Source organism: Eubalaena glacialis, chromosome 4 (assembly GCF_028564815.1).
Source record: "Eubalaena glacialis isolate mEubGla1 chromosome 4, mEubGla1.1.hap2.+ XY, whole genome shotgun sequence".
NCBI classification, from domain to species: Eukaryota; Metazoa; Chordata; class Mammalia; order Artiodactyla; family Balaenidae; genus Eubalaena; species Eubalaena glacialis.
Window position 1 is genome coordinate 175,702,766 of NC_083719.1, and position 14,312 is coordinate 175,717,077.

The 14,312-nt window shown below is 54.0% G+C and overlaps 1 protein-coding gene across 2 annotated transcripts in view; it reads right to left on the minus strand.

The window, feature by feature from the left end:
• The window catches only part of AP1M1 (adaptor related protein complex 1 subunit mu 1), a 29,041-nt gene extending 15,616 nt beyond the window's left edge, over positions 1–13,425 (minus strand). Inside the window, exons 1-6 of one of the 2 annotated variants that reach the window (XM_061190306.1) lie at positions 13,234–13,315; positions 7,721–7,840; positions 7,449–7,605; positions 4,905–4,972; positions 3,023–3,153; positions 2,039–2,186 (exon numbers count right to left, since the gene is read on the minus strand). In XM_061190306.1, coding sequence (XP_061046289.1) covers positions 2,039–2,186; positions 3,023–3,153; positions 4,905–4,972; positions 7,449–7,605; positions 7,721–7,750 — 534 coding nt within the window. In that variant the 5' untranslated portion in view covers positions 7,751–7,840; positions 13,234–13,315. Of the gene's footprint in view, positions 1–2,038; positions 2,187–3,022; positions 3,154–4,904; positions 4,973–7,448; positions 7,606–7,720; positions 7,841–13,233 lie in introns of both variants that reach the window. The other variant, XM_061190305.1, reaches the window with a different exon arrangement.
• Between the last annotated feature and the right edge of the window lie 887 nt (positions 13,426–14,312).

Consider the following 14,312-nt stretch of genomic DNA (forward strand, 5'->3'; position numbering starts at 1 on the left):
CAAAAGCAATTCAATGGAAAAAGAATAATATTTTCCAAAATGATTTTACAACAAATGAAAAAAATTGTTCGATATGCAAAAAAATGGATATATGCCTCATACCTCAAATAAAATTTAACTCAAAAATATCATAGACCTAAATGTAAAACTATAAAACTTTTAGAAGAAAATTTAGGAGAAAATCTATGTGACCTTGGGTTTGACAATGAGTTCTCAGACATGGCACCAAAAGCATAATCAATTTAAAAAACTGACATTGGACTTTCTCAAAATTAAAAACTTTTGCTCCGTGAAAGACAATGCCAATAGAATGAAAAGAAAAGTGACAGACTAGGAGAAAATATTTGCAAATCACATATCTGACAAAAGACTTTACCCAGAATATATAAAGAACTTTCAAAACTCAACAATCAGAAAACAAACAACTCAAAAATGATCAGAAGATATGAAGAGGGACTTCCCTGGTGGCGCAGTGGTTAAGAATCCACCTGCCAATGCAGGGGACATGGGTTCGAGCCCTGGTCTGGGAAGATCCCACATGCCGTGGAGCAACTAAGCCCGTGTGCCACAACTACTGAGCCTGTGCTCTAGAGCCCGCGAGCCACAACTACTGAGCCCACGAGCCACAACTACCGAAGCCCGTGCGCCTAGAGCCCGTGCTCCGCAACAAGAGAAGCCACAGCAATGAGAAGCCCGCGCACTGCAACAAAGAGTAGCCCCCGCTCACTGCAACTAGAGAAAGCCCATGCACAGCAACGAAGACCCAACCCAGCCAAAAAAAAAAAAAAAAAAAAAAAAAGATATGAAGAGACACTTCTCAAAAGAGCATAACGATGACAAAGAAGCAGATAGAAAGATGCTCAACATCATTAACCATTAGGGAAATGCACATTAAAGCCATGATGAGACACCTATTAGAATGACAAAAATAAAAATGTTGATCGAGGATGTGGAGCAACCGGAACTCTCATCCGCTACTGGTGAAAATGCAAAAATGTTAACAGCCACTCTAGAAAACAGTTTGGCAGTTTCTTACACAGTTAAACATACACTTACCATATGACCCAGCAATCCCACTGCAGGGTATCTGCCGTAGAGAGATGAAAACTTCTTTCCACACATAAACCTATACATGAAATGTTTATAGCAACTCTTTTCACAACTGCCAAACATTGGAAACAACCCAGCTGCCCTTTGATGGGTGAATGGATAAACATACTGTGGTTCAAAATATAAAATAAACAAATATAAGAAGAAATAAACTTTTGATAACAGAGCAACTTGGATGAATCTCAAAGGCATCATACTGAAAGAAGCCAGATTCAAACTGACACACACTGTATGATTCCACTCATACAACAATCTCAAAAAGGCAGAACTATAGCGATGAAGACCAGATCAGCAGTTGCCAGGGGCTGGGAACAGGCAGGAGGGTGTGACTACCAAGAGGCAGCATCCAGGGAGGTTTTTGAGGTGATGGAGCTGTTCTGATTCCTGGTTATGATAATGGGTACACAAATCTGTACACGTGCTAAAATTCATAGAAAATATGGTCAATTACCAAATAGTAACTTAAAAAAATAAAATTAACAAACAAACAAACAAACAAACACAAAACAGTAAAAACCAAAAACCAAAAAACCCCAAAAACAAGTCACAGGAGAACTACATCTTATGCTCTCAGTTTCACAGAAAAACAACGTATGTCTGTATATCTACAGCACGAAATCCCAAAGGATGACAATGAATCCTTAAGCGATGTGGCCTTTCTGATTACAGAGCCCTGCACTTTCAAACTCTATACACTGCTTTTTTTTTTTTTTTAAATGATGTGCATGCATTCACTCTAAATAAGAACAGAAACTAATGAAGATAAAACAAGCTCGCATTGCAATGAGCAGCCCAAACTGAATCCCGCTGATCTGCTATCACACAGAAACTACCCGTTTCTCAGGGCCTTGCTAGTTTTAAAAGTCGAGCTGCTTTTATTTCCAATCATGGAGAAGACAAAATTTTAAAAAAAGAAAAGGAAGCCTACCAGGAGATTGACGGACTCAATGACGTCCAAGAACACCTCGTTCTTCCGGTACTTGATGCCCTCAGAGCGCCAGGACACTGCGTTGGTGACGGTGGCTGGGGGCCGTGGGGCCCCTGTTTCCAACTTGTGGCCTTCCTGAGTTATGTACCTGTGGGCCCGGGCTCACAGTTAAGTAGCTCAGGCACTGACATTCTTCAAAACAGCCCCTCCCTGTAGCAGGCACCAGGAAAGGCAGGCTCTGGTTTCACCTGAGGCTGTTTAACACAAGAATATCTTACGATTTCAAAGCCTCCAACAAACTCTTCAGTTACAGTGAGTGCAGAGTGGTCACTTTTAGGGGGCCAAGGAGACAGTGTTGGTGAGGAAAACAAGAAGTGGGCATGAAGCGCTCCCCCGCTGGGGGTGCAGAAGGGACCAACCTCCTGGGGGGTAATCTGGTGACCCTGACTCAGCTTGGGGAACAACAGCTGTGAGGTGCGCTGAAGTTACGTGGCTTCTCTGGGGGTCCCTCTGCTTCCCTGTGAAACGGGAAGACAGCACCTCTGATTGTGAATGGAGTGAAAAAAAGTGCTTGCACAGGGCCTGGTGCACAGAAGTGCTTAATTCACGGTGACTGTTATTTGATGGGCAGGATCCAAAGGAGGGAGATTTTTCATCACAGCTTCGTTTATGACAATAAAAACAAAGGCAGGTGACTCCCTAATAACAAGCCATTTAGCACACTTCTGTGGATGGAAATGAAGACCTCGCAACAGGAAAAACGCTCATGCTACGCATGGATGCTGAGTGGAAAAAGGACCCACAACTGTCCCAGTGACTTAGTAAACTTCTGGTGCGGCTGGAGACAGGGCAGGGGGACCAACAACATGAACATACGTTAGCTTCCTCCACCTCCAAACCTGCCGACGACATCAATGTTGTGACGTCACCCAGGAGGGGCCTGACCCCCGCCCCCCATCCCCGGGCCCCATCCCACCCACTCACTCCTGCAGGATCTTGCTGTCTGTGGTCTGGGGGTAGCCGAAGTCCATGAGCTCATCCAGCAGCTCGTAGATGATGACGAAGTTGTCGCGGATACTCTCCTCTTCCAGCTCCTTGAAATATTCCGAAAATACCTGTGGTGTTGTGTGGGGGGCAGATCGTTGAGAGGAAGGACGAGGAGGGGATGAACGCCTGCACGAGTTCATTTGCCCTTCATGCCCTGAGGCCCCTGCTAACAGCCCTTTTGTCCACAAGCTGCGTTTGCCCGGTTCCCAGAGTGCTATGGACGAGGCCTTGGGCTCAGGGAATGTGGGCAGGAGGACAGCAGTGGCCGCCTATGAGGCGGGAACCAGGCTGGGGTAGTACAGGCATCAGGCCTGGTCAGAAGCCCGAGTTCCCACCCCTGCGGGCCCACTCTCCTCCCCTCCCTGACAGACACTCCCAGGCCTGGGGCCCCTTCCCATCTTCTCTTTAATCCTGACTGCAACTATCACCCTTTGCCTCTGAGTCAGGAGCGACTCAGGTGAGGGAGAAGAACCACTGCGGGGGACAAGCGGCTCTTCCGGCCTCCTCTGGGCTCCCTGAACTCCAGTCTGTACAGCTGTGCCTGCAGACGAATCTGCCCCATCTCAACAGAAAATTAAGAGGATCAAAGCAGGGACGCCAAAGGAGACCAAGGGAAGAGGGGCTCGGCAGCAGCTTTCATGAGCACAAACACTGAAGCAGAAAGGCAATGCCGAACACTTCAGGGAGGAGAACCTTCCTCCTTCCCGCTTCCCCGTCTCCACACCCCAGGACTGCAACCGCTGGGCCTCTCCTCTGAAATCACAGGCAGCGCAGCCCGGCCTGCGACAGCTCCGGAATGCAGGCCTACCCCTCAGCCTGCACTTGGGGCCTCCCCGGGGGACACGCTGCTCTCCTGCCCCCATGTCCTCACTGCCCACACCAGCCTGTCCCCCAGCGTCTGGCGCAGGTGCCTCCTGATCGGGCTGCACAGGGCACCATCTGAGGGATGAAAGCTTTCCTGGGCCCACCCCAGGCCTCCTGGGCCCAGCTGCCCGCTTTCTTCAACCCCACAGCCCCCACTTTGGCCGCGCCCCTCCATCTCTCTCCTGGAAACCGGCCTGGCCTCCCAGCTGCCTTCAAGTGCTTTTTCTACTCAGCAGCCAGAGATGATCTTACCTCGAATCAGGTCTTGTCAGTCTCTTGCTTAGTGCCCTCCACCGTCTCTCATGAGACTTGGCATGAAATCTGAACTCCTCACTAGGCCCTGTACATCCCGTCCCCGCCCCACCCCACCCACCCCTATGGTCTAGCCCCGTCACCTTGCTGACAGCAGCCCCACACTCTGTCCTGAGCACACTGGCCCGCCTGATGTTCCCTGACTGCACCACGTGCGCTCCCACCCCAGGGCCTTTGCATGTGCTGCTCTCTGCCTCCCCAGCTCACTGTCAGCTGGGCCTGCTGTGCGTCACCTCTCTCCAAGGTAGGGCCTCAGGCCTCCGCGCCCTTAGGCACCCCGCCCCCCACCCCAAGATTCTGAGAACTTGGCTCCGCCCTCCTCCTGTTCATCCCACCTTCCGAATCTCTGACGCATCGGGTTACCATCCACCCTTCCACAGCCAGCTAGGGGGCGTACCTGTCCCTCTTGGAGTCATGGCGCACCCCTGGCCTGAGCCCCACCTCCCGTTCACTTTCCTCTCCTCACCAGGCAGAGGGGCAACTAAGGCCGCAGAATCCCACTCACGGATCACGTGGAGCTCCCCCATCCCACTTCTGGGGTTCCAGCTCCAAACTCCCAAGGGATGCTGCAGCCCTCGGGTGGCTGGTATGGCGAGGCACACTACAGGGCCAGGGCGACGGATACCCCTGTGGCTCAACTCACCTGCACCACCTTGTAGAGGAAGGAGAACACCAGTGACACGCACGCGTTCTTCTTAGAGGTGGCGACCACTGCGTGGCGGCTGCAGTTAAGGAGCAGTCAGAGGCCTGGGCTGCCACCCCACAGACCCCAGTTCACTGCATATTTTGGAGCCACCCCAAGCCATGACTCGGCCCTCAGCGGGTTACCGAGCTCCTGGTCTGAGCTGAGCCTGGGACACAGCAGTTACAGCCAGAGGAGGTCCCGGCTCCCAGGGAGCGCTCAGCTGACAGAGGGGCAGCAGGGGGCACAGGGAACCCACCCCAGCTGCTGGGTAGCGGGGGCTGCCCTGAGGAGGTGATGCCTGAGCTGAGGGCTGAAGCCCAGGGTGTGGTAGAGGGCACTTCAGGTGGGGTGAGCAGCCTGGGGCAGGAGGAGGTAGTGCGGGTCATCCCAGAGCGGAAAGCAGGAGCACAGTTGGCCCTTCTCCAAAGCCCATCGCTTACGTGACCCTCCTGAGGTCCAGGGCTCACCGGGCAGCTCCGGCGGAAGCAGCCGGGGCCAATTCTAGCTCAAGCCTTTCTTTGAGCCTTTACCCCTGAAGCAAACCTTTTGAATGAAGCCTCCATTTTCTCACTAGTATGATGGGGGCCTGAGAGTGGATTTACTGAGGTGATGTATATAAAGTGTCTGGCACACTCCCTCTGATGGGCTGGGGGGACGGGGGGGGGTATGTCCCCACCTCTTGGGGTCAGTGTATACTGGGCACTTCCTGTTCCTCTTTCCTTAAAGGGCCTCAAGCCACCCAGGGAGGCCAGTTCCTGTGCACTGCGCCCTGGCCATTCACAACAAGCCTGTGCCACCCCAGGGCCAAGCTGTAAGCTCTGGGAGGGAGAAAGGGACTGCCTCCACCTCACTTCCTGCCTCAACCGGCCCAGCGCAGGGCCCCAGGAAATGGAGCTGGGCCAGTCAAAGGAGTGCTGGCTTCCCACCTCTAGTCCGGGCAACATGCCGTCCAGGTGCTTTCTAAGGAGGGGCGGAGGGCACCTCTGACCCTCATGGCTGGGCCTTGATGGAAACTGCCACCTGACGATGGAACTCAGGCTGGAGGTGAGAGGGTGTCCACTCAGGCAGGGTGTGCTGGGCACTGGCACCCAGAGGGGCAAGCCCTCGATGTCTTCTCTCTGGCTGCCCATGCGTGAAACACGGGCCCAACTGGAAACTGGTCTGACGGCTCCTGCTGCGCTGACACAGCTGCCCCTCCCTCCTCTCCATACCTGGGCAACCACTGCCCAGACCCAGGGCAGCTTCCAAGATAGCCAACTCTTGGCTCACAGGCCACCTGCCATACTCTACAGAGCTGCCCCTGAGGCCTTCCAGAGAGGGGTGAAGAAACAGAGGCACGATGAAGGGAGCCAGACCTCAGGGCACTGGATGAAGGTCCCAGGCCAACACCTCCCACCCTGTAACATGTACACAAATCACTAGGGATGGCCTTACAATGCAGATTCTGACCCGGCAAGGCTGCATGGGGTCTGGGATTCTGCATTTCCAAAAGGCTCCCAGGGGATGCTTGGGCCCGTGGACCACACCTGCACTAGCAAGGTCCTGTGTGTCTCCATGAACACGGGAAAGGGGACAGAACCCACGTCTGCCAGGTGTGATGTGTATGCACCAGCTCAACGGACCCTAACAGTCCTGCTCTCACTGGACCGTGGGACGGTGAGGACTTGCCTCCAGTCACATAGCTACTGGAGCTTGTGTCTGAACGGGGCTGTGTGCTGCAAAGCCATGCCCTTCTTGCAGCAGTGCGGATACCGGAATGTGCCTGACCAAAGCTATGGGGTGGCCGGTCAGACCGCACGGATGGAAACTGGCTCAGCCAGGTCTCCACGTGAGCCTGAGCACTGGGGGCTCTGAGATCTGGGCAGGGTTGGGAGGAATCTCTCCCCTCCTCTGTATCCCACCACCCTTCATGGTCCAGGCCACCACCCCACCCACCTGGATGCCAACCTCCGCCTCCCCACCCCTCCCTATGTCCACTTCTGATACCTGAAGTCTGGCGTCCACTCAGCAGCCAGAGACTTTCAGAAAATGCAAACATGCCCGTGTCACCCCTCTGCCTGAGACCTTCCAAAGACTTCCCAACACACTTAAGGTGATTTCCTATGCGGCCTTGCAGTGCACACCCTGCTGACCACTTGGGCCCTGCTCCTACCATGCAACCCCCTCCAGTGCTCCGGTCACCCTCACTGCAGCTTCGGAATGGGACTTCGCCTGCGCTAGTGCTCCTCGTGCCGGCCAACTCCTGTGGCCTTCCTGCAGGTCTCCTCCAGGATGTCACCTCCTCAGGGAACCCTTCCTGGCTCCTTGGACCTCTGTCACACTGGTCATCCTTGGGCAGCAGGGAGCTCCAGAAAGACAGGGCTGTGCCTCATGGCCCCCACTGGCCTGAGCCAGCCCTGGGTCAGCCGGGGCAGGGGCCGGCAGCCCTCAGTTGCACGTGCGTGTGTATGCACACACATGTCCACACAGGAGCCCCCTGGGAGCACCCCAGCCAACGGATACGATACAGGTTGTTGTGCTTGATCCACATGAAGCGGACTCCCCCATGGGCCAGGATAGGTGACAGCATCCCCTCCTCCTCTTTCTCCATCAGGATGGGCATGAAGTGCTCCACCTCCGACATGTCCACGTCGCCGCGGTAGTTCCGGCAGATGAGCACCTGGGTGGAGGTGGAAGAGAGGGAAGACACTTTCATCTTGAGATCCACCAGCTGGATGGCTGGGGTGGGGGGTGAGATGCACCAGCTTCCTTCCCTCCAGGGACCCCAAACACACCTGTCCATCAAAGGGCCATCCGATCTCCATCCCCCAGGGGATTCCTCAAGGAAAGCATTTCGCCAAGTGAACTTCCACAGGGGCAGTGGGAATCTTCCCAGAGGGAGCGTTGGGGGTGGGCTATGGAGCAAGAGTCCAGGACCGCGTCACTCGGGAGATGCCGGGTTAAACAATGTCCCATAGGCTCTCACTGCAGACCTTCTCAGAGCCTTTCTGCTAATGAGCCCTGCTCTTCTGTCTGTGTCAGGAGAGGGACACTGCTAAGTGCTCACACTTACTAGAACCTGCCTGTGGCCTGAAGAGAAGCCCTTCTCCTCATCTCTCTCATGGCCTGTGGGTTTGGATGTGCAGCATCACTGCCGATAGCAAAAGGAAAATGGGACAACCACTTTGGTAAAGTTTGACAGGTTCTCAGAAAGTTATAATCCAGCTTATAACCTAGCCATTCCTCTCTTAGGTATTCACCCAAGAGAAAGGAACCATACGTCCACATGAAGACGCGTGCATGGATGCTCACAGCAGCTTAAATAGACTCAGGCTGGCGAGAATGCCAACGTCCTTCAACAGGTGAATGGAGACATAAACTGTGTCCATCCACACCATGGAACACTCCTCAGCTATGAAAAGGAATGACTGCTGACACCGGCAACAGCATGAGAGAATCTCAGGATCACTGAGCTGAGTGAAAGAAACCAGACAATGGAGAACATATCTATGTGATTCCACTTAAATAAATAAATCCTGGGAAATGGTAACAGAAAACACATCAGTGGCTGCCTGGGGACACGCTGGATACAGACGGGTGTGAGGAAGCTTTAGTGGGTGATAGAATGTGTGCTTATGGTTTCCTGGATATACACAATGACTGAACTCATCAAACTATATGCTTTAAATAAACACAGTCTGTTACATGGAAGTTACACCTCCTTGAAAGAATGAAAAAGGAGGTGTGAAGCTATGCCATTCTGAGCAAAGCCCCATTTGGAGATGCCGCCTAGAGCTGCCGCCACTCTTGTGTGTCCATGAGGACAGCTGGCGGCATAACTCAGTAATGTGCTGAGAATGACACCACAGAGCTGACCAGCCTGGGAGCCGCCTGCCTCAGAACCTGTAGTTTCGTAAGATACATTGTCTTACTGTTTCGAGAGAGAGAGAGAGAGAGAGAGAGAGAGAGAGAGAGAGAGAGAGAGAGAGAGAGAGAGGGCATGGGCGAGAGAGAACCTTCCTTTTCTAGTGTCTCCTTTGTGGACTATGGGCAAGGGACCCTGTGCCCTCACTGCTGTTCAGAAGGCCTCTTAGAGACTCAGCACCCAGTGGGTGAGCTTGTGGGTACCTGGACCAGGCCCTGGTACAGGGATTCCCACGTACCCTCTCACATATTCTTTGCCAGGAGTATATATTGCCTCATATACTCCCCCCACCATGAAGCAGGACTGGTATTTTTAAAGAGATGGACAGTGATGTCCAGAGAGGTGGCACCACCTGCCTGAGGTCACACAGCAAACAAAGGTGAGCCAGGATTCTAACCCCACTTCTCACTCCCTGCAGGGCCACTTCTGCTTGATAAATATTGCTTTCCTGGGCGTCCCAAGCCCACCTTCTACTCCAGGTATCCAATTTCGGGGGATGCCACGGGCATGGAATCCCCGGGCCCCCAGTGTGTTCAAAGGAAAGAGCAGGGAGCAATTTATTTTGCTCACCTTCATCACCAAGGCTGCAGAGAGGTCTACTCATTCATACCGTCTACCGTACATCATGCTGGGCCTGGAGACACAGGGGTGACCAAGACAAACAGGGTCCCTGCACTGAGACAGCTGGTCAGGGGGAAATGAGAGACTCTGCAAGGGTATGACCTTCAAGCTGAGGCCTGAGGGGACAGGCAGGATAGAAGCAGAGGGACCAGTGTGGCTAAAGCCATGGGGTTAGGGGTGCAGCCCATGTGGGCGTACCTAGGAGCACTGGTTAGGTAGAGTAGGGGCAGCCTCGGAGCTCAGGCTGCAGGTCAGGACAAAGGCAGGAGACAGGACAGATTGGAGGGAGGCAGGCAACAATGAGGGGACAATCCTCAACCCCTGCTGCTGATCTTGACCCCACAATTCCTTCCTCGCAGAGAGTGAGACAGGCCTTCTTAAACAGAATCAGATCAGATCGCTTCTTGTTTAAACTGCTGCTACCCCAGCCTCCCCTCATACAGAACAAACTGCAAGTCCATCCCCATGGCATGTCTTCACAGCCCCTCCAATGCCTCTCCATCCATGCTCCCCGGGGTCACCCCATTCCAGCCATCCTGGCCAGCGCCCTAGCTCTCTCTAAGTGATCTACATTTGCTCCTGCCTCAGGGACTTTGCACTTGCAGTTCCCTCTGCCCAGAATGCCCTGGCCTAGATCTTCTCGGTTCTCAGACCTCAGCTCAGATGGCACCTCTTCCAAGAAGTCTTCCTTGCTCACCCTGGCTAAAATGATATCCTGCCCCTTTCCACTCCCAAGCCCACTTTACCTTCACTGCCCACATCACCACTGCATTATATATTCATATCCTCATTTATCATCTGTCGCTTCTACCAGAGTCTAACACCCCCTGAGAACAGTGACCACTTTCGTCTCGTTACGGCTGTGTCCCAGCACCCACAACAGAGCTTGGCCCACAGTAGATGCTCAGTAAAGTCTGTGCAGTGAACATGGCGGTGAGGAAAAGGAGGCCAGGATAATGCCCATGTCTCCAATGTGGGCAGCTGCATGGATGGTGGTGTCAATCACTGAGATGGGGAGAGAGAGCAGGGCTGGCGGGTGGCGGGGAGCTCATCTGGGGAAATGCCAAGTTTGCGGTGGCTGTGCGACCTCCAAGGTGTCCTGGAGGCCAGTGGATCTCCAGATAAGTGTTCTTCGGAACAAATTTGAGAGTCATTGGCAGTGACATAAATCAAAGCCTGCCTCAAGGAGAGCAACAGTACGGGAGGCACGCCAGGCCCAAGCACGAGGAGCTGACATCCAAGGGGAGGGCAGAAGATGAGGGGCAGCAGTCAGTGAGAGAAACGGGGAAAATAGAGAGCACAGCAACCTCGAGGCCAACAGAAGCCTGCTGAGGAGGAGCATAGTAGTGGTGTCAGAAGCTGCAAAGAAGCAAGAAAGATAAGGGCAGAGAAATATCCATGGAGGGCTTTCTATCAGCTGAATGTGGCCCCGCTGGTTTCCTCGGTGATCAGAGGCTCTGGCTGGCAGGTAGGTGTGTGGTTGTGAATTTCCTGACCTTATTTTTTATTAAATGCAGTCTGCGCAGAAGGCAAACTTTCAAAACATGAGGTCCGTGGGGAGTGGAATAATAAATGGCGTGATGGTCACTGAGGACAGGAGGCAAACCCACAGCTGCCTCAGGAGCTTCCTGAAAGGCACGTATAATCATGCTTCTTCCAGGCTATTCTCCTTATGGTGGCTGTTCCTTCTTGGGATCAAAGTGGTCTCCTCTGTCCTGCTCTCCCGTCTGGACATCCTCAACACCCACGGCCCTCCTGGTGCCATCCTCCAGGCTCCAGCATTACCCAGGACTTCTGGCTTTCCAGCGCCAGCGGGCTCACTGTGACACCTCCTCGTTCACCTGACTGCCACCTGGTCACCTTCCCAGCTCTGGCATCTCCCTTCTCCAGGAAGCCTTTCGTAACCACTTCTCCTCCCGCCAGCCCAAACTGAGGTTGGGTAACTGCATTACCTGGGGCCTTGTCCTTGTGGCTAATGGGATCTGACCATTTGGATCCATGCGTCTGCTTGGATCTGTCAGCTTCCATGCACCTCCCCTACCAGAGCTCTAGGTCCGTGGGGACTAACGTGGCCTGTGGACTATGGGTGGTGCTGAGCCTGTCTGGCACGCCTGCTCAGCGAGTTCACACACTTGCCCTAGGTCATGCGGCTGAGCAGCAGAGACAGGTTTTGAGCTCAGCCCTAACTCCTCAGTCACAGAGCGATGGTCCGCACTGGAATTGGTGCCTACTAGGTGCTCATGAAATGTTTGCTGAAGAAATGAGTGATCTGAGTAGGCAGCCTGTAGGACCTCTGGTGACACAGTGGCCAGGGAGGAAACAAGAACACGTGCTACAAAGACTTGGGGAACACTGCACCCTCCCAGACCCTGGTGTGCCCTGTGTCTTTCTTCGCCTCCAAGAAGGTTGAAGAAGGGAGCCTAGTACTGGGTCTCACTAGCTGTTGACTTTGGGTGGCATCCAAGGCAGGCAACCCACTTAAGGGACTCTGGGAAAGTGCTGGGGGTGGGAAGTGGAACAGCAAGGGACAGTCTCTTCACCTCTTCACTCCCTACTGCTTCTGAGCTAACTCCTGCCCACTTCACCTAGGCCCGACACCCATGTTTCTCTCACTCACTGATGTGGGGCTTGTTTAATATTGTTGGTCCTGTCCTATTCTTGTTACTCCCCAATGCAAGAGGCCAGATACTCGCTTGGCTTCTAGCCGGGATGGACTTGGGGGAAGGCAGAAGGTCACTTCTGAAAAGTTTTGAGATCCCTCCTTTATGAAGCTTTCCCAGAAACCCCTGGGAAAGGCACCCAAGTCCTAGTTATGTCCAATTCCTCCTTCATGTCTCAGCCGGGTTTGTCACTCCCCCTGGGCAGCCCTTCCTGACCCCCAGCAGAGGCTGACTCTCCCTATTATATCATCACTGCTCCACCACTGCAATTTATATTTATCTGTGCTTTTTGAGATCAGTGTCCCTCTCGCCCACCAGATTGTGAGCTCCAGAAGGACAGGGACTGATTCTGATTTTGCTCCCCAAAGGCAGCCCAAGGCTTAGCACCCTGCCTGGCACTTAGTAGGTGCTCCTCAAATATCAGCTGAATGAACAGATGATTCTGGGTTCAACTCCTAGACCTGCCACTTCTCTGTGACCGGTGTGACCTTGGGCAGGTTGCATCGCCTCTCTGTGCCTCAGTTTCTCCCTCTGTTAAATGGCATTCCCACCACCCACTTCACCTGACCCTTGTAACTCAATGTCACAGTGAACGTTAAGAAATCCCTACAGGGACTGGCACAGAAAAATCGCTGAATAAACATAAGCTGCTGCACTCCCAGAGGGCGGGAGTGGCCCGAGGGCACATTGTCCCGGCAACGCCTCACCACCTCTGGTCAAAGGTCGTGCAGCCCCTCGGCGCCAGGCCTGGCTTCCAAGCGGGCTGCGGCCCGCGCTCCCCGTGGCCTCGGGTTCCCCGAGGCCCCCACGGAGGCCTGGGCCACCAACCCACAGGGGTGGGGATGAGGGTCTTGCAGCCGGTTACCTGGCAACGGCGGCAGCCCACCGCGTTACCTAGCAACGAGGCAGGGCTAAGGATGACCTAAGACCCCTTCCTGGACACTTAGCAACAGGGTGGAGGCCTCAGGTGAGGCCAAACGGCTTCCTTGCCTAAGACCAGGATGCCTCCCATTGGCCGGTTAACTAGCAACAGGGTGGGTCCCCATGGGGCGAGGCCCCTGCCAGTCGCTTGGCAACGCGGAAGGTGGGGCGCCCTCGGTACCTTGCCCTTCAGGTCCAGCACGTAGACGGCACTGGCGGACATGGCGGCTGCGGAAAGCCTCGGCACTGGCCGAGGGCGGCGGCGACAGCGGGAACTGCCAGGCGGTGAGCCAGGCCGGGCGCGCCCCGCGACAGTTCTTTTCCACTTCCGGTCCAGGGAGCCGCGCGCGGACCGTTATGTCCGGCCGGGGACCAGGTGCGAAGAATGCGCCGGCGCAGGGCGCAGGGTGCGCAGGCGCAGTATGTCCAATGCGCCCTAATTTCCCGCTCCTCCCTCAAGCATCCCGGAAGTAAGACGAGAGGGGCGGGGCGGGGCGGGGCGGGGCGGGGCGGGGCGGGGCGGGGCCGGGCCGGGCCGGGCCGACTGAGGCAGGGCACTCTAGCTGCCTGACTGGGCGAAGCCCCTGCAGCTGAAAACCCCACTTTGTGGGCCAAGTTAGGTAAGAGATCCTGGTGGTTGAACCCACCTGGGGCCCAGCCGTATGGAACTCAGCCTGGTGGGGAAGTCGAAAACAAATATACAGTCACCAATTGTGATACCCTTTATAGGGAGGGGTAAGGTGGTGGTTACTCGGAAAGACGTTAAACTCTCTGGCAATCGAGCCGTATCAACAGTCAGTTCCTGTCACCTGTCAGTGTCAACGTTTGTCAGTGGACAAGTGTGCCAGTTTATTGCCTGAAATGATCTCCTGAGAGCCACACCCCACTGAACCTAGGCAAAAAGCAGGTGATTTATTTCTGTAGTTAGTGGTCACTGTGGGTAATGCAAACTGTGACCCCAATTAATCTAATTGAATTATATCTTATTTGCTTTTATGAATACTCAGCCTTTGGAGAAATGCCTGCATTCTGTCCCAATGAACCATCACAGTGCCCTGGGCCCAGTCCTGCAGTATCAGAACCATTTACTCAGGCTGCTTGCCTCTCTCTTATCTTCTCTACTACCTCCACTTGGGGTTTTCAAAGATAGTTTTTGCAACTCTGTGGTTATATATCCTCTACTTGGGGTAGAGATGTAAGTGCAAGAAAATCCAGAGAAGAAAACTGGAATCTTTAAAGGTTATCAAGTGAATCCTGGGC